Raw genomic sequence first — 23,234 nt, 5'->3', positions numbered from 1 at the left:
TGAAAGTAATTGCTTCCTACAATACCAGGATATTAGGATCAGTAATAAAACATGCTGAGCAATGTCTCCTAAATAACACATTGAAAGCATTGGCATATTCCTGGAGCAGTATATAGATTCAACTAATTTGCAGAGGTTATTATTCCATTAATATGAAATTGGACAAGTCAAAGAGTAAAACTATTTACAGTAAGAGATAAGTGCATGGCTCACAATCAGAAAAAAAACCCCAAGAACCAAGTCGGAGATGGTTACTTACTTCCTGATTCACGATTTCATGTAAATCAGGAATGCTCAAGTCAGCTTTCACAAATGGGATCTTGTCCACTTCTTCAGGAAAAGGACGGTGTTTCACACTGTGTTTCAGCCCAACATCATTTTTAGGAGCTGGTCGAGGTTCTGGTACAAATGTCTAACAAAGAAAAGGGTTGTTTTTACATTCAAGGTATTGCATCACTAGACAATATTGTAACAGATGAAAAACATTTTCTGGCCCCTCCCCACCAGAACTACACTAATCTACTAGTGAACAGCACCATTAAAACACACTAAATGCTTTAAACTAATAGACTTGATTAAAAATGTGACCATAAATTTTAACAAGACATAACTGAAATCTATGAACCCTGCTAAACAGTAAACCTGTAAACAGTTGCAAATCACCAAAAAAAGGCAAGCTTACATGGCATGTTTTATTTTCCATCCATTCTAACTATATTCAGAGAAAGCTGGCAAGTATTTGAGAAACTCCATTTCAACCCTCCTGACTGGGATGATCACAACATGCCAAGACCTCAAAGAGAGCAGCAATGCTGTGGGTCAGGAGATGCACTGTCAGAATAACCAAAAGACTTCCATCATGGACCATGATGCAATTTTAACATTGCTACTACATCATGTTTGATACTGTGATTATGTAACTCTAAACTTCAAGTTACTAACAAAACAACAAATCATATAGGTGCAGGTTTAGAGGCACATCAGCTCCAAGCAAGACCTTTCACTGCATCTTCAAGTGTTGTTTTCTAAGTTTACTACTGATTACATTTCAAAAGGACAAAACCATTAAAATTACATTATAGAATGCCTTCAACTTGGAAAAGTTCCCTTAAAACTGGTGAGAAGGTCAGCAGCCAGATCATGCCTTGCCCTTTGGTGTAGGAGGTAGCACACCCGGACTGAGATTATTTAGCCAAGGGTCTCAGCTCCAGAGACAGCACAGCTCCAAGACTTCCTGGATGGTCTTCCCAAAGGCTGCTCTGCAGACACCACGTTCATCTAAATATGAATTTTCAGCCAAGACTGACAAGCCTATAGGATTGTTTGTTTTTTTTTTTACTGATTATCATGAGAAGAGCTTAAAGACTTGGAGAAGTTCAGAGACAGAAATTTTCATGACAGGAGTACATGTTCCATTAGGTAACTGCAGTAAGAAATTTAATAATAAACAATAAAATAAGACTGAGGTATTTCTCCTCTACCATTCATCTCCAGAGCTGTTCCTGAGTTCATCTAGGTAATTTTTTTCACAGGAGGTTTACAGCCATCTTTGCAGGTTTTGTAGCTTGAAGACCTGCTCTCTCTACAGCACAGCATTCTACATCTCCAGACTTCACTCCTTCTGGTGGAAGGGCTTTGCCTGATATCTGAAAACTAGCACCAGCACTCCTGCCTACACACCAAATACACTGTGCCTTACAACATCACTTCAGGAGATGCTTTCAGAAAAGAAGAAAAAAAAAAAAAAAAAAAAAAGAGAATGGCACCACCCTTAAGCAAGTCTGCAAGTCAAGAAAGCAACAGCACTTTGACAGCCTGTAGTTAATGTTAATCACAAGTGGTAAAGAGTCACCAGAGATATGGCACATTACCTACAGCTAAAGGCCCCATGGCTTAGCTTTAATGTATAATCACCAGCTCTGGGGGGCTGTCTCACATTAGTGGAATTTCTGCTGAAAATCTCTAAGTTAAAGATTTCTTTATGGGCTTTGATAGAGACCTTTTGATTTGCTTTAGCTCCTCTTGGTAAAAGACAGAGTTGCTGGGCCCACGCAAATCTTCCAGATGTCCCACGGATCAAAACCGTGACAGAGGGGAAAGAGTCATCTGCAAAGCACATGGGTTAAGAGAATAAGACATCATCATATACTGCAAACAGGTCACTGTGTAATCATTCAGCAAGAAGAAAATGCAGGCATGACAGCAGAGTTTTGTTTTCATGGTTAACTCCTTCCTGACCCTGAAGAAAACTCCTGAGGAGAAGCAAGCAAATCTCTGCAGCAGCAAAGTGCTAGTTTACTTTACAAAGTGCTAGTCAGCTCAACACTTGCCACCTCAGTTTCATCATTAAAAGCAACTTTCATCCAAATTCATGCAGATCACCATTCCTCTCCAAAATACCTCCAAGAAAATCAAAGCTTGTCCAGTCACTGCCTGTTTAGGTGAGACAATACCCACATGGAGACACTGTTTCCATGATGCTTCTATGACCTCCTGCAAAAGTTCCTCACAAATAGCAGCAGTAAGAACAGTGCAAAGACGAAAGATAATGGTCAGACTCAGAAGATCCTGACTCCACATTATGGAAAATTTTTCCCCACAAGGACTAGGGTTACAGAGAAGTTGTCCTCTCAGGTTTGCAAGACCCACTTGAGCAACACCAGGTTGTGGTATCCTGGTCCAAATCAGTGCTGGCCTTGTCTACAGCAGGAGGTCAGACTACAGAGTCCTGAGGTGCCTTCTACTGGCACAATGATGGCTTTAACATTGCAGGGATTTCAGTCCTCCTTCAAGATTTAAAAGGCCACCAATATTAGTCACCTTACATGAGATCATTGTACTTCACCATAAGTTTTTCTTCTGAAAGGTATTTGCATTCATCTTTTGTGCACATAAACCACACACTGGCACCACCAGGTAACTAGCAGAATCCTATTCCTCCCCCAGTATTTCCTGGGAAGTTCAGGGTACAGCACACCCTGGACATAAGCATACACACAGAGAGAACCCAAACCAGCTCCTCAGTCACTCACTTCCATGATCTGCCTCAGAACTGGCCTGATGTACTTGTGCATTAGTATAATTAATCTTGTCAATCAAAGGGGATTTGTAAGCAAGTTGTACACAGCAAGAAAAGATAATCTATTTGTGATTCCAGCAGCTTTGCAGGATTCCACAGTAACACATTTAGCAGAGGCAGAGTGAGGATGAGGACTGCTTAACCATTCTAGCATGCTCTAAGTCACTCCAGTCAGGAACACACTTGCTCCAACACAAACTAGGGGTGGACATGTGGCAATGGCTCCCAGCATTGTCACTTCCTGCAAGATCTATTCAGCAATTCTCAACATGGCCAGAGCACTCCGGATCTCAACTCAACTTCTCGGCACCAGTTCATGCAGTCTGTGCAATCTCTGCTTTCAAGACTAGTTTTTAGGCTCCATCCTACCTACAGATGAGGAAAATGTATTAGGGACAGTACATCAGTTCTAACCTAAGTTAGTCCTTAACTGAGCTAGCATGTTAAAGAATTTTCACCTGTTCTATTAAATAAACCATGACATGTGAAGACTTATGGTAGACCAGTTATTCTGTTCAAAGCATTATTTAAGATCTTCGTTACAGAAGCTCCTGATGCAAGTCAAAGTCTATGAGGCTGAAATGAGTTGGACTCAGCTGTGAAAACCAACACCCTGTGGCAAATCTCCTTTACAGAGGTGTCATTGAGCAAACAGGATCAGACACGGGAAAATTATAACAACTCCTAAGCAACTAAAACCACCTGAGCTGAAAGCACCCACAGAAATATGCAGCAATAGGAGGCCTAAAGCAGGCAGCAGCAATGGTGCAAGCATAATGGAGACATACTAACCATATGTTAAGCACTAGCTCCTATCAAGTGTCCTATACTCTACACTCTTGTTCTTGTAGGAACAAGGATGTTTCAAAATGTAACACTATTGCTTTTATCTGTCACCCATTATTTCAATGGCAGTCAGCAGCAAGTATATGATCTAACTGGTTGAAAGACTTGGACAACTGCATGAACAATTTGGGTAGGCTTGTGCATGTTTGATTATCAGAGGCATTAAAGTTATTCCCACCACTTCATCCCAGGACAACACTCTGCTCTGTGTGCCCACCCACAGACAGGAAAGCCCCTGAAATGTGAGAAACACTTGATGAAGTGCATTTGTTTGCAGCTCCATACAGAAAGTTTTAGCCTGAGAAAGAAGGAAATGGGAAATCTGAACTTACTCTGTTCATTCCCCAGAGGCTGCTCCAGCATGGCCAGGATGACGCTGTTATCCAGAACAAAGTAACGGAAGCTGTGCTTGTTTATGGTAGGGAGACGGGAATATTTAATTAACGTGGTCTCATTCACCAAGCTGCAAGGAGAAGCAGGACCACTGGGAGAAGGGAATGCTCCAAGTAACTGCATAATACTGCAAGGGAGAATAAAGTTGAGAGTTATCACAGATTAAGTGAACTGTTCCACCCAAGCACAAACTTTCACTCATTCTTCATCTGTTTTGACCTAACAGTTACATTATCAGGGCACATCTGCCCTCACCCATCAGATCGTTTTAAGATAAGCAGCAACTTCAGAAAAACACACATGAAAATCCACAAAGAAGGGTGCTCTGCCTATAGAACGAGCTTTTTTATAAACTCGCCTATTAAGACATGCTTTAAAGGATGAAAATCTGTACTCTTTCATAGCCCCATGTTCATTTTTAAAACATTCTTAAAATATTTTTTCTCCAATCCATACTTTAGCCCTTTCATACCAACAAGCAGGACAGACACGGCAGTGCACTAGTTACAATTGCCTTTGCTTTCTCCAAGTACAGATTGCAGTAGCTTAAAACCCTAAAAGGCCTAGGATCACACAAGCCCAGCTTTCATAGACTGTAATCTTCCCTGGAGAAAGTCTCCAGATGGGGTCCAACAGTGCCCATCTACTTGGAGCCACAGCCTTAGGAGGTCCCCAGAAGCATTGTTTTAAATAATTTGAAGTTTTACAGGATCTCACTAACACTATTAGAAATTGAAAATTTCTATGTCAGGAACCAGAAATGAGAGTTGTCCAGCTGTCCAGTGTCACATGATCTAAGTCAAGACTTTATCCTTAATACCAATATCCAGAGCAAAAGCAAGTCTATTGACTGCCCTCCCCACACACTTTTCCACTTTACAGTGAAAATAGTTTCATCCCTCTAACTTATAATAAATACTTTCAGGCAACAATATGGATTTTTTCACAAGCTCCAATGAGTAGTCACTTTTTCTTGGAAATTACACAGTTGTTTTTATTAACAGTAACGTTTATAACAGTTGGATTCCAAAGCAGAGCAAAAAAGAAAGCAGCTATTACCTTTTGCAAAACATATTTATCCTTCCCATCCTCAATCTGTACCATCTGCCACTATGCTGATCAGCCCATAACACAGTACTTTCCAACTTCTCTGGAGCAAATTCTAATTTTCCTCTCTGTGCTTCCCTTTCCCAACCCACACATTATCTGTTACTGCATTTCCAGCAGAACCTCTCAAATATATTAACCAAGCCCAATGCTATGGGCAGGCAGCCATCCCATCCTGCTCCAGCACACATGTGCTACATGTGCCATTTCCTGCTGTCACACAATGTCTAGCAGTTTCCTAACCAGAGTAGGGAACAACATATGTTGTCAGGAGGAGGAGAAGAGGAAATGGGAAGATGGGATCACTGGGGTAAGTGAAAGAGAGGGAATTGCTATCTGCAGAGAGGCCTGGCCAGGAACAGAACACCAGGGCTGGCTGGAGGAGGGTCTGGGTTTTACTGAACAAGGAAGAGAGGAGGCAGAAAGGGGAAACAGTGACCAGAGGGATCTGTTTCTGCTATCAGCTGCAAGGGGAGAGGGAGAGATCTAAGGCACAGCACAGCCCTGCCCAAAGGGCAAAGAGAGGGAACTTCTGCCTAACTTCTTAAATACCCTTTTTACATCAGAGGCCACCTGCTGCAAAGTCCCTATTAAACACTCTCAGACAAGGCAATACTGAACATTAAAGGTGCTCTGACAAATTACATACCATGTTAGTGTAGCTTCAGCAGCATCCTTCACTCGCATCGATGCAGGGTTTGGCTCCTTATCTCCTTTGTACTTGACCTCCTGTTCACTGTTTTTGGATTTACTCCCTGAAATGCCCAGCTCCACAATCTCCAGTACCTCTTTTAAACAATCCTAAAACACAAAAACCAGCATGAAGTAGAAGCATTTGGATAAACACATCCAAAATCTCAGGGTTTTTGGATATATCATTAAGTTAAAAAAAATCACTGCTGGTAATATGAGTTTTTTATTTAAAGGCAGAAGATTACTTCAACACTATTAAAATAATATCACATTTGCTATAGATCTGATATTTTTCCTGTTTATAGGTGTGTACTTGTACTACCTACTTACATTCTAATGGTAAAAAGTGCTCTGAATTAATAAATACACACAATGTATTTCACTGCATACAGAGCAAACTGACAAGAGGACTATTATCAATGCAACTGAAAAATGTAAACATACTTAAAGAGATAATAAATGCATTTCTGGGACTCTTTGCAGAAGTTTTAAGTTCTAAGCACATTGAGAATGAACTCATCTGGAAAACTGCAATAAATCCTTTTCCAAATTTTTCAACTGGCAACACCTTTAGTTAGCAAAACGCATCATAGTATCTAATTCAACAGGAGAAAAATAAGAACATTCTGAAAGCACACTGTAAGTTTCAACAAATCTGTTACAGGAGAGGCCAACACCCAGTAGAACCACAGATAGGACACACCAGTGCTGTGCAGAACAAAATTGCTACAACAAAGGTTCAGATCCCATGGTTTGAGCTATACAGAACAATAAAGAAAGACTTCTCCTGAATAAATAGGTTATTAAAACTGAACATGATTGGTCAGGTTGTACCACCAGAAACCAACAGGGTTCTGTACCTTGGCCTTTGCCCTTCCTTATATTCATTGTTGATATAAAATAAAAGGTGAAGAGAAAAACAAAGTTTTCTAACAGAGCAAAATTAACCAGCATGGAGCTGAAAAGACTGGCCACAAAGAACTGCATCAGGATCTTACAGGGTAGCAATACAGCAGGCGGAATTTAAAACAAATGTAAGAGAAGGCACAGCTGCATTTTTAATACTTGCAGGGGAAGGTTCTCATCTAACTATTGTGACTCAGGAATGAGCTACTCAGTGGGCAGTACATAATGCACACAGTATGTAACACTATCTCCTTAGAGTGGTAATTGAAATAAAAAAGGCCATAATGAAATGTGCCACATCCAGGGAACCTATCCTATCACAGTCACTACTGCCATGCTAGTACTCCAAAGCACACACAGAAAGAATCTTTATTTAACATTCTGCTTGTGGGTTTTTAATCCTCTTCTTTTTAAAAAACATATATATTTTTATAGGTTACAGAGTAAACAAAATATAAAGATTTGTAATGTTCTATCTAAAAAGATTAAAAGATATTACATAATACATATCTATTGTCTATAAAAACACAAAGATCGCTAAATTTGCTCTGAAAGAGACTAACAATGAAAATGGGCACTCCAATTTTTTAATTTTTTCTGAAGCATCTGGGCAGAAGGCAATTGAAAACCTGTCTCTCATTCCCTGCTCTTCTCAAGCTTACCAAGTAAATTCCACCTTATATTAAGCTATGCTTTGCTCAGTTTCTAGAAAACTGGTGAAACAAACACTGATTATCAAAATATTAACATCAAAGGAATTCTGCTAAGACTAGAAAATGCTTTAGTTAGGTAAGAGCTGAGAAATGAGGAAAGTCATGGCTACCTGCAGCAGGTAACTATGGGTTACCCCATTCATTTCTCCATTTCTTTTGTTTTTTCCCCAAGTCTCCTTTCTTCTCTTTTTCCAGTTTCACAAAGTAAGAAGAAAGACTGAGACATTCCTATAACTACAAAGGTAATTTTAAAGCTAAAAACTGCACTGGTGAATAAAGATGAGGAATTAAAATTTTGCACAGAAACTGTTTTCAACATTTGTGGAAAGCTAAGCAAAGTGCAGAGAACAGAGGCTGGGCACCAAAGCATTTCAGAGAGACTCTGACCTTCTCATCCAGCATGTCGGGGTGCTCAGTGAGCCACACGCAGAGGCACTGGAAGGCTGCCACGATCATGGAGTGCAGGTCGCGCGAGTGCAGCGGCGCGGGGCGGCTGCACTGGTACACGATGTAGCCGCACACGGAGCTGATGGCGCGCCTGCGGTCCGAGGGATCCACCGCCACCTTCACCTGCGCCACAGGCCACAGCGTCACACCGCCCACCCTGCCCGGTACGCCGCTCTTGGAAACACTGCTCAGGGCGTTTAACCAACCCCAAGGAACAGCTCAGCTCTTTCTTGACTACAGCTCAAACTGAATTTGCAGTATTGAATTTTATTTCCCCACAAATGCTTTTTCTTCGGTTCTAGCAACCCCTTCTGTATCTCCAACAACCCACTCACTGTCAAGTTTCCCTTCCACATTCCACAGGGCTTATGCTGCTCAAGTAACTTTCCCCCAGACATACTCTCAGCACAGTAACTTTCACCACTGGTAGAAGGAACAAAAAAACATCTTTGGACAAGCAGACTGACAAAAAACCCATAACCTCTTCCCCAAAACTCACTGCAAACACTCTCTCTGCTTCCTTCCTGGTTCAGGGCTGCAGAGAGCAAGGTTCCAGACAAGAACATCAGGAAACAGCACAATGAGCTATGAGAACCTGCACTGTAAGGCTAAAGAACTGAATTTCTCTTCTCTCTTATTCACAGTTTGTGACTCAGCACAGGAACAGATGGACTTTTCTACTCTGTAGAATCTGACCATGCTTATCCAAGCAGGTGCTAGTGCCAGCACTGAAGCCTGGCAGCTGTACTCCACAAATGGGAGTGACAATTCAGAGCCCTAGGATTTAGCTAGAACATCCTTCAGAAGCTCAAGATCTACAGCAAACAGAATTCTAAATCCCACTAATAACCTGGTGCTGAACAGACATAAAACAGGGCAGCCCCTTCCTGAGAAAGGCTTTGGGGCATGTCATCTCCAAAGACACAAGCAGAACAAGTCTCCACATTAATTATGCAGGAAGAAGTGATCTCTTTTTCCCCACTGTGTTATAAAGGGGAAAGATATTCCAAGGCAAGAATTACTTCAGCTGCATGAGAATTCTACAAAGACTACAATATTTAACATTAACCTAAGCATACATTTAACGAGATAATGTATTTTCCCATTCCCATAATCCTGGGAAAAAAAAAAAAAACAAACAAAAAAAAAACCAAACCAAGAAGACCCTGGCTTAACCACACAAGCTACACAAAGCCCTGGTTCTATATGGTGCTCTATAAGATCCAATAATACACATTAATTCATTTCCAAACACTTTCAAATACATTCCTTCAGTTCATGCTATTACACTAATGAATAAACATCCAGTCCAATATGGCTCAGTGCTGACTTAATGCTCCAGAAACTGCCTGAGACACACATTAAAAGAGATCTGTTGAGTTCCTGAGGAATATGACAGGAAATGCAGAATTGTCACACCAGGTTATCATGGCTGCTTTAAGTACACTGGACTTTGCTTAGCAAAGGCCATGAAGTCTAGCCTGGGCACAAGAGCTCTCAGGCAGAAAGGGGTATTTTGCTCCTTAACAACTCTTCTCCCCCACCTAGTAGCTTTATTTATTATTCGTGTTGAATGAAGAACTGTGTGCAGATAAAGCTTTGAAGAAGGCAATACTTCACATTAGCAATACACTACATTTTGTCAAACTCTAAAAACTATTTCCAAGATGAGGAAGAAAAGGAAAAGTTGTACAAAAAGAAAAGTGGGATTCCAAGGCCATATGTTCTTGGAGCCACAGCACATTTACACTGGGAGAAAATTACCTTTAATAACAGTGCTATCTCTTTTCCATTTCCAAAAAGAACAGTTGTTGACAAACTAAGCCACAGAAATCTGTTTTGTGGCATGACTTCCACCCAGGCAGGACTACAACCACCCTGTGAGAAGGGGCCAGAGCACACCAAGCTGCATGTCTCACCTTTGCCAGTCCAGAGAGAAGCTCCAGGGCAGCCAGAGAGATACTCATGTCCTGCCTCCACTGGGAGTTGAGCCTTTGGGTGACCAGGTGAATGCTGCGGATCAGCAATCCAGCAGCTGTATCTGTATGAAGAGCTAGGATATAACCCCAAACCACACACCACAGGGAGGGAAAAGAACTAAGTGTTAGTGACAAAAAGCAAAGCACAGGCACAAGGCAGAGCAGCCACAATACAGACATGAAATAAACCCTAATCATCTCAAAATTGGGTTGATGCCTTTTGCACAGGCTACCTCTCTCATGTACTCTCCAGGCATTATATACAAACCCATTCAGACCAGCTAGCTCAATTTCATTTTTTTAAGACATTTTGAACAATTCCCACACTAATGTTTATCAAAAGCTGCACTAGTTCAACAGACATAGATAATGAAAGAACCAGTGCTAGAGAAACAATTATTTTTAACCTTCTGTTTCCTTGAATCTTTAACTCAAAATTAAAATGTTTTAACTATCAGTTGGTCTCACTTCAAATACTACAAAACATAAATACTTTCTGTATTTGTTAAAATTGAAGTATGCAAATTAATGTCAGAAATAAAAAACTTCTCAATGATTAGTTACAAAGGGACATGAGAATTATGACAGATAAGACATATTCTTCCCAAAATTTAAATTACCGTATTTAACACTCAAGAACTATGTCCAATGTCACACCAGGAGCAGATTCAAGAGTCTACAGTAACAAATATACCATCTTGTTTACCAGTAAACAGCAACAACAGACCATCTTGTTTTCAATTTTCTCTTATTTGAAACATCCAGTGGAAACACAAATTCTTTTCATAAGCTCCTTACAACCTTACCTTCTGTACACAGGAAATTTTAAAAATCCAATAAAATTAATATATTACAAAAATATATTTCAAGTTATATCATGGTATGAAGAATCTGTAATTCAAATACTTTGAAGATTTTTAAAAAATCTTACAAATGAGTATTTTTACAAGCACTTGTCAATGAAAACCCACATAAATTAAACACAGTTCAAATGCTGTGCAGAAAACCAGCACTTTGATAATTTCAAACAAGCAAATCCTGTGGGGAAAGCAGCAATGTGTTTATATGAAGACCTAGAATATATTGAAGCCTTTCCTGATAATCTCCCTCCTCTTGCTATTTACAGAACTAGGCAAAAAAAAAAAACAAAACACCACCAAATATTTTTGGTTGGTGATGACAGAATTGTCAGTCTAGGCTACAACGCAATAAAGGTGATTTGTTCTCACATTTAATTGGCCAACATCAGTTAAACTGAAGACCAAAGGAGCAAATGAAATTGCAGGACCTCGACAGTCACGCAGCTTATCACACACAGATTTAGAACAAGGATTTTACTACATAGAGTCAAAAATGGACAATACAAGACATAGCAAACTAAAGTTAATTACTGAATTCTGTTATAACATATGGCATATCACAAGCATTCTGCTTACTTGCTCTACAGAAGCCAGTCCCTGAAATGTTCTTTAAATGTGGTTTAAGAAAAGGTGCTGCAGAGGTCAAGTGAGCATTTGGAATGCTATCACAATGAATGAAGGGACTGATTTACACCCGCTGTACATATATCCCATTCTCATTGACAGAAACGAAGTGTCTTGAAAAACTAAGTTAAAGTTTACAAACACCTTTTTCATAAGCTTTTACATTCTGATTTTGAAAATGTTAAGAGACCTTCAGTGGAAGGGCACACGTGAGTGCAGACTTGCAGCACACAGCTGGGCTATATCCCCCTGGCTTCAAGCACCTGGGCACATTAATGCTTTAGCCAAAACTAGAACAGAAAAACCCAGGAAACATCAACCTGGCATTTCATGCCAGGGTTTTCCAAGAGCTGTCCTTACCATAGTCCCTCAGAAGGGCCTGTGCTGGCCGCTCACTGTCGGGTGTTGTGGGCTCTGTGCTGCCACCGCTTGCAGTGCTAATGCTGCTGTTAGTGCGACTGTGGCTTTTGAAGAGGTTGTTTTCACCACCATTCTGCAAAGTCAAAGCCAGTTTAGAGAGATAAGAAAATCTGAGTTCCCCATGCTTTCAGACACAAAAGACCAAATCTCAAGATGCTACCTGAGCCCCTTTTCAGGTAAAGTGAGGAATGCATTCTTTCTGAAGAAGTAATTTCAAACAAAAAATACTCACTGTTTCCATCTGACAGCCAATGGCTTCTAGCAATGCTGAATCCTGAACAATATTTAACATTGCACCTGCAAAATCAGATAGAAGAAGGTAACTATGGACTACAGTATAATTCCCTACGAAAAATTACCAAGCAGCACAGAAGGTCTAACATAGAGGTTTGCAGTCCTGTTTTATAAAATCTCTTATTAAAACACAGGACTTGCCTTGAGCTTAGCCATCTGAAGCACATGAAAGTTGAGACAGTTATGACAAAAATGCTTTGAACACAGTCTTGAAAGACTGAGAGGGGATCTCATCACTATGTCTCAATATCTCAGCAGTGGGTGTCTAGAGTATAGTGCCAGACTCTGAGTGGTACCCAGCAACAGGACATGGAGTAATGCACAAACTAAAATACAAGAAGTTCTGCCACAACACAAGAAAAAAACTTCCTTCCATGGAGGGTGGCAGAGCACTGGAACAGGCTTCCCAGGAAGGTCACAGCATCTCCCTCTCTGAGAACATTCAAAACTCACCCGGACAGGTTACTGTGCCACAGGTGACTCTGCCTTGGCAGGGAGTTAGACTGAATGAGAGATACCCAGAGGTCTCCTCCAGCCCCATCTGCTCTGTGATAGGTCTGTCAAACTCCTCTGTTTGGAAGCATTTTGGCTCTACAGAAGGGCTGGAGTGGTTGCTTGTCTCACACCAGATTGTGCTCATTTAAAAGCTCATGTTACATTTAAGGATATCTATAAGAAGGTGAGGAGGCATACACTGAAATTCCCTTTGCCTGGAAGTTTTCCTCAGCCTCTCACCTTACATGCTCTAATTCCCACCAGTGCCCAAAATACTGGATTTTAAATAAGCTAAAGCTCTTAACTGCAGGAGTCACCAACCTCATTGCACCTAAGCTAGCCAGAACAGAGTTCTCTCTTCAACCTCAGGGAAGTTTTAACTCAAATGGAAACTGCTGATGGGTCTTAACCAGGGCGAACAGCCTGTACCTGCTTGGCAGCATCACCCCTAGATGATGAGGGAAGAAGCAGTAAGGACATGGACCTGAAACTGGCTGACACTGGCACATTCGGTAGCTTCTATTTTAATTTTCTGCCTCCTTCCCCTGTCTCATCCACCAATGAACATTTAGGAAAACACAATTTACCCTATGAAGGGAAATGACAAGGGGGAACATTTTCACACTGCGAGAGGGCAAGGTGAGGTGGGATAGTGTGAAGAAATTCTTCCCAGTGAGGGTGGGAAGTTCCTGGCACAGGCTGCCCAGAGAAGCTGTGGATGCCCCATCCCTGGAAGGGCCCAAGGCCAGGCTGGACAAGACTTGGAGCAATCTGGTCTAATGGAAGGTGTCCCAATCCAGGGAATGGGGGTGGAACACATGATGGAATAGCAGAGTGGTATGACATGAGCTTTAAGATCTCTTCCAACCCAAACCACTCTGTGATTTCATGAAATGCACCACAAGCTGCCAAAAATTTACTGGCAGATGGAAACAAACCCTGCTTCTATTGAGAAGCTGGTGGCACACATGAGAAGTTCTGGTTAAACTGGAGATTAATGAATTCCCTCCAGCTAAAGCTAGCAGGAAATAACTTCACCTATGGAAACAGGAGTTTAAGAGGAGAAATACAGGACAGGTGAACTGGCAGGGACTAACAGGAGAATAATAATTCTCAGTAGAAAAGCCAATCAAGGTAGAACACCTCCCCAGCTGGCTGCAGAGCAACTTGGTGTGGAGGGGCATGGGACAGGAGTGGGATTTAAAGCACCACCCTGATGTATCAGACATAGTACTGGAGGTGGAACAACCTCACCTGCTCTGAGGGTCTCGCTTGGAAACCACAGATAACCTCACCCCTCCACCAGCACTGGGTGTAAAGTATTCTTTCAAATTATTCCCCTCTAGTCTTCTGTGAGAAAAGACACTGCTTAAAGTATTGCAAGGTAATCTTCTAAAAGTCTTTGCAGATCTGGATTTGTTTCCCTTCCCTTAACAATGGATCATTTTCTTGCCCTCCTCTGTTAATAAGGTAAACTGTCTGCCACCCAGAACAAGGTGGACACCTCTCTCACACCACAAGAGAGTTACCTTTTTAAACAGACAAAAGGAAACTGGTAGGGGCAAGAACACCATTATGATGAAAAAAGCACTTCTAAAGAGAGAAGAATAAGAGGGAATAAGTAAGAATAATAGGCTTGTACATTTCTACTTATCTGAAAACATATTTAACTTGACAGATTATACAATATCCAAGTTTTCATCTTTACTTTTTTTTCTGAGTATTCAGTATAATGTTAATCCAATTATTACCTCTGAGAACAGTTTGCCAAATAGTACATAGTGCAACTCCGCAACCTAATTCAAAACTTTTGGATTTTATCTGAGGATTTACACACTGCTAAACAAATGTCATCTGCATTTTGCCAATGCTGGATCACCAGTCACCAGTATGTCTATATGTTTCTTAGGTTTAACCATGCCAAAACCTAAGGCTTTCTCTGAAATCCATTAGTCAGGAATCCTTCCTAAAATTGTCATTCTTACCTACTTGCTTGCTAGAACGTGCTTTACTTTTGCCTCTAGTTTTCAAGTACTGCTCCACATAAAAAGATTAACGAAAATGTGAGGCTTTTTAAGATGTTTTCATAGTACGAGGGAGATAGCACACATGACAAGTTGCCAGGAATTTAAACCTCCTTCTTGCAAAGCAATACATCACTAATAATCCAGGACAGATTAAGACAGACACTTCTATAACACAGTTTTTAAATAAAAAAGCCAAAATAACCTAGTATCATTTGAGTGTTGTTGGGATCAGTTTCTGTTTGCAAAGCTCCTATAAGGATATTCACAAGCCTCAACTTCAAGGACAGGAATGTTACTGGCTTATCATATGTTGAGCTGTCATCATTGCTGAACTTCCCTTCCAGGACAACCTGAAGAAAAAACACACTTATTTCAGTATCAATTAAACATCATGTCACCAGGGTTTCAAAAGTCAACATTCACAGCACACACTGCTACTGACACCTTGTAATATGGTCTTAGTGTTTCATGTTCACTGAAAGATTTCCAGTGCTAAAGAAAACATCCAACACAACCCACAACCCATCCAAATCCCACTCCCAGGGAAAGAAAAATGGAATGCAAAACACAGTGATAAATGTACTACCTCAGACTTTATTGTTCCAAAATGATGAGGGAGAGGCAACAGAGATAGCAAGATGTTAATGGAAGCTCTTCTTAGCTCTGTGGGGTTTACATAGACTTTAAACTTCGAGAGCTCTCTGCAAATCAAAGCATCAGACAGTTAATCAATCAACTTTTCACAAGAATCTGGAGCCGAATGTAACTAAGTTAACATTAAATATACACCCACCCCACAGCCTTAAGTAAATTGCAGGATGCAATGTAGCTGTTTCCTGCTAAGACTTATCAAAAGAAGTAGCAGCTCAGATTTAAGCCCAGGAGATAAATAATGCTTTTTTTGTCTAAATGCCTAACATCAAAATGAAACAGTACCAAGACATAATTCATACACTGAAGAAGACATGCAGAGACTATCAAGTGCCTAACTTAGCAAAACATTCCAAAATCTATAAAGCTCCGATAAAGACCTACTCCAATCAGTCTAAATTATCAACTTTTTCATTTAATAATGCATAAGATTACTTCCTTATTGAATACATTGAAACAACATAAGATCTTGTGAAAGTTTACTTTAAAATCAATAGGCTTTCAATATATTTTTTACATAATTCAATATATTTTCCTGTTCTTAAAGACACTGCTTTGCATTAATAAATATGCAGCTAACTCACATATTTCATTTAATATAAGCACCGTTATTGCTTTAAAAAAAATTGCATTAAATCAAACTGAAAACTTGAGCTTACACAGTGCTGCTATTATCACCATCAAATATACACACACAGTAGGCCCCACACTGCAGAAATTCGTTTGGTGAAATTATGCAGGAATGACAAAAGACAAACACCTTCCAATACCTCTGATGATGCTTATATGGAAATGGTGATTTACCTGTCAGGTAAAATAGTTTCCAGAGCTGAAATGAAGTAGGGAACCACAACATCAATGCCTTTCAGGTCACAGCAGAACAGAGGAGGGGAGTTTAGAATAACACTGGCAAGGACCGGGTGGCAAACGAAATCTGCTATCTGCAAACCCTGAATTAAAAGCATGTAAAATCTGACAAAGAAAGATAAGATTTAATTATTTGCACATAAAATCATCAGAATCCCACATGATTCTGCAGCCACTATTTGATCTTGTCTACATAAAATAGAGCAAGTTTCAAAAACAGAGCTAGGAAACTATACTGATATAGTTAACTAAGTAAACTAGGACTGATATAAGTCTTCCCCTACATTACTTGAGTACAGGCAAGCACACCTGACCAGCTTAATACACCTTCACAAATGACACATTTCATATGAAAAGCCAGTGCAGCACAGTTGTACTGAAATCTTTGATTTGTTGCAACACTCATACTGGGAATTGAGCAAGCATGACCAGCTTGTTACCAACAGTGAATCACCTGCTCTCCACTACTCCCTTCCCATGTAAGGACAGGAGCAAGACCTTGAATTTAACTCCCCAATATGAGAAAAATACTGTGAAATCTTGGGGGAGGCAGTGGACAGGAGAATGGACAGGATGTCAGGACAAGACACACTGATCAGCAATTTGGAAAATGAGACCAATTATAACCATCATAGCTTCAAATGAAAAGGCAAGGGCAGAAACCCAGCTGCCCATCATCCTTGAGCAGTTAGCTTCTTTTGCAGTTTCTTGTTAGAGAACATGTATGCCCTCTTAATTGTGTCAAAAGTCTTGCAGACACAGATGGATCCCACTGACTGGCCAAGAGAAATATGAACTATCTATACAAGAACTACAACAACATTCAAGAAATAAAACTACCCAGTTTTTGGGAAGTTTTAATGCCATCTGGGACAAATGTACTTGAAAATTTTGAGATAATCATAATTTAAAACTGACTCTCTGCCTCTAGCATTTACTATTTTACATAACAAAAAAATTGTGGAAAAGGTATATCATGATAAGCAAAACTGCTTCATTTTCTCAGAAATAAAACTGAACACGAAGGTAGTTCAAATACGACAGTAATAATGGGATGTTACTGCATTTCAATACTCAGAGGATGAAAAAAAAAAAAAGCAACTACAAAAAAACAAACCCAAGGATGTGGTAATTTACAACAGAAGACCTCTGTGGTCTAATAAAGTGTAAAAAGTCTTATGCCTGCACACTTATGTTTTCCATCTGAACAATATTCAGTGACAAACTAAACAAAAATAAAAATACAGGAGGCAAGAAAGTGCCAAAGAAAATGTTCCCTCCAGTTGGAAGCACTTTAAGGTACTCTCTTTCAACTGAGACTTGAAGAAAACGCAGTGAAAAGCAGCATCATGAAAATGTGAGAGGACAACAGTGCTGGGCTTAGCCAGGATTCCCACCTCCAGCCTCTGAAGACCAACCTGGTGCTCTTAAACTGGCAACATAGAATTCAGAGAGCAAGTGAATGCTATTCACTGGGAATTAGTCTGCATCATAAAGTTACACCAATAAAGCAACTGGAAGATAGGTTAGTACCGAGATAAGTAAGCTGGTAATATTTCTTCCCCAGTCTTCTTGCTACAAAATATCCTACAGAGTGTCCCGCATGCCTCTGCCCTTCCTGCTTCATAGTTGTCTGGGAATTCACTTGCATCAAACATGGGGTTGGAAGCCATAGTGTCTGTGGACATCTGGGATCCTTTCCGGCGGAACTCCACACTAGCCTGCGTCGCTATAGCTGGGAAGAGAAAAAACAGCGTTTCACTGCGCGTGACAGGGAACAGAACAGGCTCATGGGATCCTGGACACAAAGATCAAGTCCAATTGAGTAGTTAACATGAAGCTATTAGTTCACTGTATTTAAGCCAGTGCCTCTGTTTAGGAAGTATTTGTGGGTGTACCTAACTTGTTTTTTTCATAAGGCTGATAACTGACCTTCATATCCTAGAGACTGTCCCAGCTTCTTGCTGGGAAGAGAGTGCTTATACCCAATACTGGCTTCCTACCCTCTCTGAAAGGGCAAGGATCTGCCTCACCTGGTTCTCATCCCCACAAAAATTAAATGCCACCTTCCCTTGCTCCCTTAAAAGACAAAAATTTTTTCAATAGTACCGTTACTATTGACTTCCAAGGAAGTGCTTAACTTCCAGCTGGCCAACTCATCTCATGCTGCCCTGAACACTAAGCGGCTTTGATCCAGCCTTGTTGTACTAACATACTTATAAAATAAACAATAAAATAATTTTAAGATCCTGTATGAGAAAGGGAAGGTTGTGGAATCCCATTCTCCCAAATTGGTCCCTCACTCCTGACACGATCACTAAAACTGCCAAATAAATAAGATAGCCTGCAGACAGCAGCTGCTGTGGGCTGGCTGTCTCCTGCTCCCCATCCTACAAGGAGCTCCACAACCCTCTCAGAGGGTCCTAACCTGGTTCTGCCCAGCTCTGCGCTCCTTCTCCCCAGTTCAGCCAGCCCATGTCCTTCTGAAGAGACTTCTGGTCTCCCTTTCACACATCAGCATTGTGTGGATACGAGACCATTTGCTCTGTTGGCTCCATCCTTTCTTCCAGGATAGCTACCAAAACAAAATATATACTGCACTCAATGTGATTACTTTTTCAATTTTTTTTTTCCTCTTCCTTGGATGGCTTTGGTCTAGGACTACTAACATTTTAAAGAGTGTGTTCTTGCTCTTAGCTAACACTAGATGGATTTCCAAAACTTTTATAAACTACAAAAGCAAACAGCAGACAATGCATGCTCCTGACATAATCACACCTATGTGTTTCTACCAACAAAACAGAACTTTGGTCTCAACTCTGGGACACTGGAGAACAGCAGGTTCAGACTCAGCCTTGCAAATAAAGGCATGTTAACACTTTAGCAGTTGGAGTACCTGAAAATTTACAGATAGGGTGCTTCTTTGTTTTGTTTTAAAGGAAATGTCTTAATGACAAATGCCTACTCCTTATTTTTTGTTCTCAAATTCATCATTTAACCTACATTTACCTCACAAATTTTCATTGACATTAAGTAGCAAATAAGTACAAATCTTTATGCATCTTCCCATGAGCCATTTTTTGTCCTAAAGAAGCTATCCAGCAATATACTGTAGTTGGAAAAAAAACACTACATGCACAATGCATACAAATCAAACACTAGGTCTGTAAAATAAGCTTTAAGTAAAAAAAACATGGTTAGTGCAAAGTCCTGAAATTCATGACATGATCACAGACTAAAGTACGGAAAAGATGGGACTGATTCAGGCAGATTAATTTGCTTTTGCCAACAATCCTCCCCATTCAAAAACACACACAAAAAAAATTACTTGTCTTTTTCAAGTAAAAGTGCAAAAGCTACAAGAGACAATGAGAATGAATTTACAAATAAAATATGGGATTATGGAAAAAGAAAAGCATGACCGCAATTAAGGAAAAGCTACTGGTTCCTACTTACAAGATTTATAAGAAAGAAGAATTTGGATAAAAGATGCTGCAAGATAATAGAAATAAAATGGAAACAAATCAAAGGACAGCAGTAGTTATAAAATACTTTTAAGATGGTGAAATCGTAATATAAGTTAAGAAGCTTTTAGCTTTTCAGGAAATAGATTAAAAGCTTTATGATACAGCAAGCTTGTTAAACACATAGGAAATTGGCATACAGTTCCAAAATTATGGTTTTGAAAGTACCATGCAAAACAATGAACAAAAAGTTACAAAATAGGACTAAAATTTAGAGCTGTTCATATCGATATACACCAGTTCTTTAACTGAAGGTATTAACCCTTCTCAGCTCACAGGCCCCTCCCCGTGTCCCAGTGCAAATGGAACACACCAAGCTATGCTAAGGCTCCTCTGAATTGGGGGTTGTCTTGCAGGGGCAAAGTTACTTACCTGCACTTTCCTCCCAGCAGTGCTCCTGCTTCTAAACCAGGAGTTCCCAGAGGTATTACAGCTCTCACTTCCCTAAGCCAAGTTGCTAACAGCCAGAATACCTGAGCATGCTTCCCCTGACCACCAGCTTCATTAATCTTCCAAAGCAGAAAGGAAAGGTAGAACACTCCCAGAAATATTAACATCTCAAACCATTCCAGAGAGAGAAGAGAGTAAGACCTACAGCATATGGGCAGAGTTACTTCTTTGAACAGGCAGGGTCAGACCTGTAACCAAGCCCCTCAGCAGCACTCACTATGACCCCAGACAGGGCTGCTTAGTATTTGCTTCTAGTGCCCCAGAAACATTCTGTGGGACATAAATGACAGTAGGGCCAGAAGAGGTAAAGATAATGATGTACCCCAAGACTGCCCCACTGCCAACAGCCCCTGGGCAATGGCAGCAAGCCCCTGAGGTATCTCCTCCATCTGCTCTAAACTGCAGAGCTGGCATCCTTTAGGTACAAGGACTGAGAACAAGCCCTTCAGATTGGAAGATTCAGTTGCTGAAATGCTGGTATAGGGTGCTGGTGAGCCTCTCCCCACTCTCAGAGGCTGAGGACAGTAAGTAGCAGTAGCATGCACCATACAGCCAAGCTTGTCTGAAACACATCCTGCCACTGAACCTGCCCTGGCACAGATACACACATGCCAAGCTGTCATTCCTGGTTAACCTCATACAGGCTCTGTAGACAATTTCTTATGAAGGTGCTACCTATCACAGGGATCTATTTAACCCACACTATCAGCTACTAAGTGCCACACACCCATCTAATTCTAAGGACTACACCAGCAGGATCAAGCTGTTTTCAAACCACCATCTTCCAACAGGCCATTTTTACTCTGTCACCACAACACAGTGGTGTTTATCAGCTGCCCATCATAAAGCTTCACCATTAAAGCCTGTGTGCAGAAACTAAAACCTGATAAGAACACTCAAAGCCCAAAAGCATCATGCCAATGATGGAAAGATCATTGTTCTGCTTCAGAATCCAATTACACAGGACTACCTTGAAGGACAGGGCTCAAAGAGCAAAAAGGACAACTGCTTTCCAGGTGATAACCTCCATTAGTAGCCAACTGTATACAGATGACTTCCAGCTAATCTTGAGGTAGAATAATTCTATCTTCCCAAAGACACACAAAACCAGAACAATCACAAATGTGGAATACCTACAGTTTTCCAAGAGTTGGTACAAGAAATTCACCCATGAGATGACAGAAAATTCAAAGTTCATGAGGAAGCAGTTAATCTGACAAAATCAGAAGAGCTGAGGCTGAAGGGGCCTCTCGAGATAGTAAGCCCTTCCCTGCAAAGCAGGGTCAAGTAAAGCAAGTTCAGTCACCCTTCTATCCATTTAGACAGTTTTCATCCCAAGACTTATAAAAAGCTTGACATTTTTGCCACCCATCATGTTTCATTACTTCTTTTCTGGAGGCTAAAGAGTTACAGTGATAAAACAAGAGATCCTGAGACAAGGCAAAAAGGAAAGGCAGAGGGGTACTCATTCACATCAGCCTTGATCAAGTGCTCTGTATTTCCTAGAGCTCATCAAAAAGGTGCACTGTAAGATGGGACAAGGACAATGTGTTTGACCGTGTGTGTCAGCAGGATTGGTTTGAAAGAGCCAAACTAAATCCTGAACTAGAGCTTGAGACCATGGTCTTCCACAGGGCCCCTGGCAAGCACTGCACTGAGCTCATGAATCTTTGGTAGTCACATCATAGGGATTCTCACTGAGCCTGCCACACGACAGAAGGGGAAAGAGAACCACACACTTGAAAACACAGCGCTCCAGAAGTGTCCCAGGGCACATGGGTCTCTACAGGACCAAGGAGCAAGTTGTAGTGCCTTTGTGAAGTGGTCCTCAATCCTCCAGTCAGCAGCGAAACAAAGAAGCTATTATCAGACAGGCAAAACAGAAGGAATTCTTAACTGCATGGCATTGAAACAAAGTAAATATTCGAAAGATTTAAAGTTGCTGAGATCTTACACAGCTGCAGTTCCAGACCTGAAGAAAAATAGTGGGGGGGGGGGGCAGTGGAACACAATACTACATGGTAAAGCTGATTCTAAGTGGAGACACTTCCCAATCAAAACTTTCAGAGCACTCATAAAAATAATATGCTTCTTCAAGCTAATGCTAAGACTATCAACAGCAGTGTTAGACACAGTAAGAATATTCCAGCTAGTGGCTGAAGTATCATGGCTGCAAAGGATAGCAGATGGACCAAGACATGCAGGAATAGTCAAACTGCAGCTGTAAAACATTAGATTTCTTTTGCAGGTCTTTCCTAAGGGTAGGGACTATGGCAGCTAACCATCCCTTCTCTGCTGGCCCTTCTCCTTCCAGCCATATCTACACTGGGCAGCAGGAGCAGCTGGATGGGCACGATATGCAGATCTGATTGTTACTCATGGGGCCCACTTCTGTGGTGGAGGGCCCTAATAAAGACTCCTCCTCCTCCTCCTGGCCCAGCTCATCAGCCAGCACAGCACCTCCTGCCTTATGCTCTTCAAGGAGGAAAAGATTCCACTTGGAGGCATCAAGCATCACTTGTTGTCAGATTCCCAGAATAAAAACTTTATTATTTGGATTTCAAACTCATTCAAAAGACACTGATGCTTCAAGTCAACAGAAACTCCAGGGGCCTGGCCCTTTACATATTGCTTGTTTTCCCATCTTAAGCAGAGGCTGAGCAAAAGGGTGAATGAGGCAATAAGAGTGGGGCCTCACTACAGCATTTCAGAAGTAGGGGTCATACTCAGCTCTCTCTCCTTCAGCCAGCCCACCTTGGCACTACTGTGACCACAGACCTTACACAGCAGAAACAACACCCTGCAAGGGCAGCAGACTCTTGACTTAATTCCCATAAGTTAATTCTGTCTTGCAAATTG

At 40.9% G+C, this 23,234-nt stretch overlaps 2 protein-coding genes across 5 annotated transcripts in view; one reads left to right on the top strand and one right to left on the bottom strand.

The window, feature by feature from the left end:
* The window catches only part of NDRG3 (NDRG family member 3), a 378,731-nt gene that overhangs the window by 251,637 nt on the left and 103,860 nt on the right, over positions 1-23,234 (top strand). The gene's annotated exons all lie outside the window — the stretch shown is intronic.
* RALGAPB (Ral GTPase activating protein non-catalytic subunit beta) overlaps positions 1-23,234 on the bottom strand; it is a 64,521-nt gene that overhangs the window by 16,902 nt on the left and 24,385 nt on the right. Inside the window, exons 10-22 of one of the 4 annotated variants that reach the window (XM_079321981.1) lie at positions 19,858-19,893; positions 17,935-18,136; positions 16,339-16,506; positions 15,470-15,584; positions 15,086-15,233; positions 12,300-12,364; positions 12,008-12,140; positions 10,104-10,237; positions 8,125-8,307; positions 6,075-6,226; positions 4,258-4,445; positions 2,000-2,106; positions 260-412 (exon numbers count right to left, since the gene is read on the bottom strand). In XM_079321981.1, coding sequence (XP_079178107.1) covers positions 260-412; positions 2,000-2,106; positions 4,258-4,445; positions 6,075-6,226; positions 8,125-8,307; positions 10,104-10,237; positions 12,008-12,140; positions 12,300-12,364; positions 15,086-15,233; positions 15,470-15,584; positions 16,339-16,506; positions 17,935-18,136; positions 19,858-19,893 — 1,784 coding nt within the window. The remainder of the gene's footprint in view (positions 1-259; positions 413-1,999; positions 2,107-4,257; positions 4,446-6,074; positions 6,227-8,124; positions 8,308-10,103; positions 10,238-12,007; positions 12,141-12,299; positions 12,365-15,085; positions 15,234-15,469; positions 15,585-16,338; positions 16,507-17,934; positions 18,137-19,857; positions 19,894-23,234) is intronic. The other 3 variants (XM_079321982.1, XM_079321983.1, XM_079321984.1) reach the window with 3 other exon arrangements.

The sequence above is a fragment of the Erithacus rubecula genome (assembly GCF_903797595.1).
Source record: "Erithacus rubecula genome assembly, chromosome: 18".
In the NCBI taxonomy this organism is placed as follows: Eukaryota; Metazoa; Chordata; class Aves; order Passeriformes; family Muscicapidae; genus Erithacus; species Erithacus rubecula.
The sequence above is the reverse complement of the archived record's forward strand: the minus strand, read 5'-3'. Positions and strand labels throughout refer to the sequence as shown.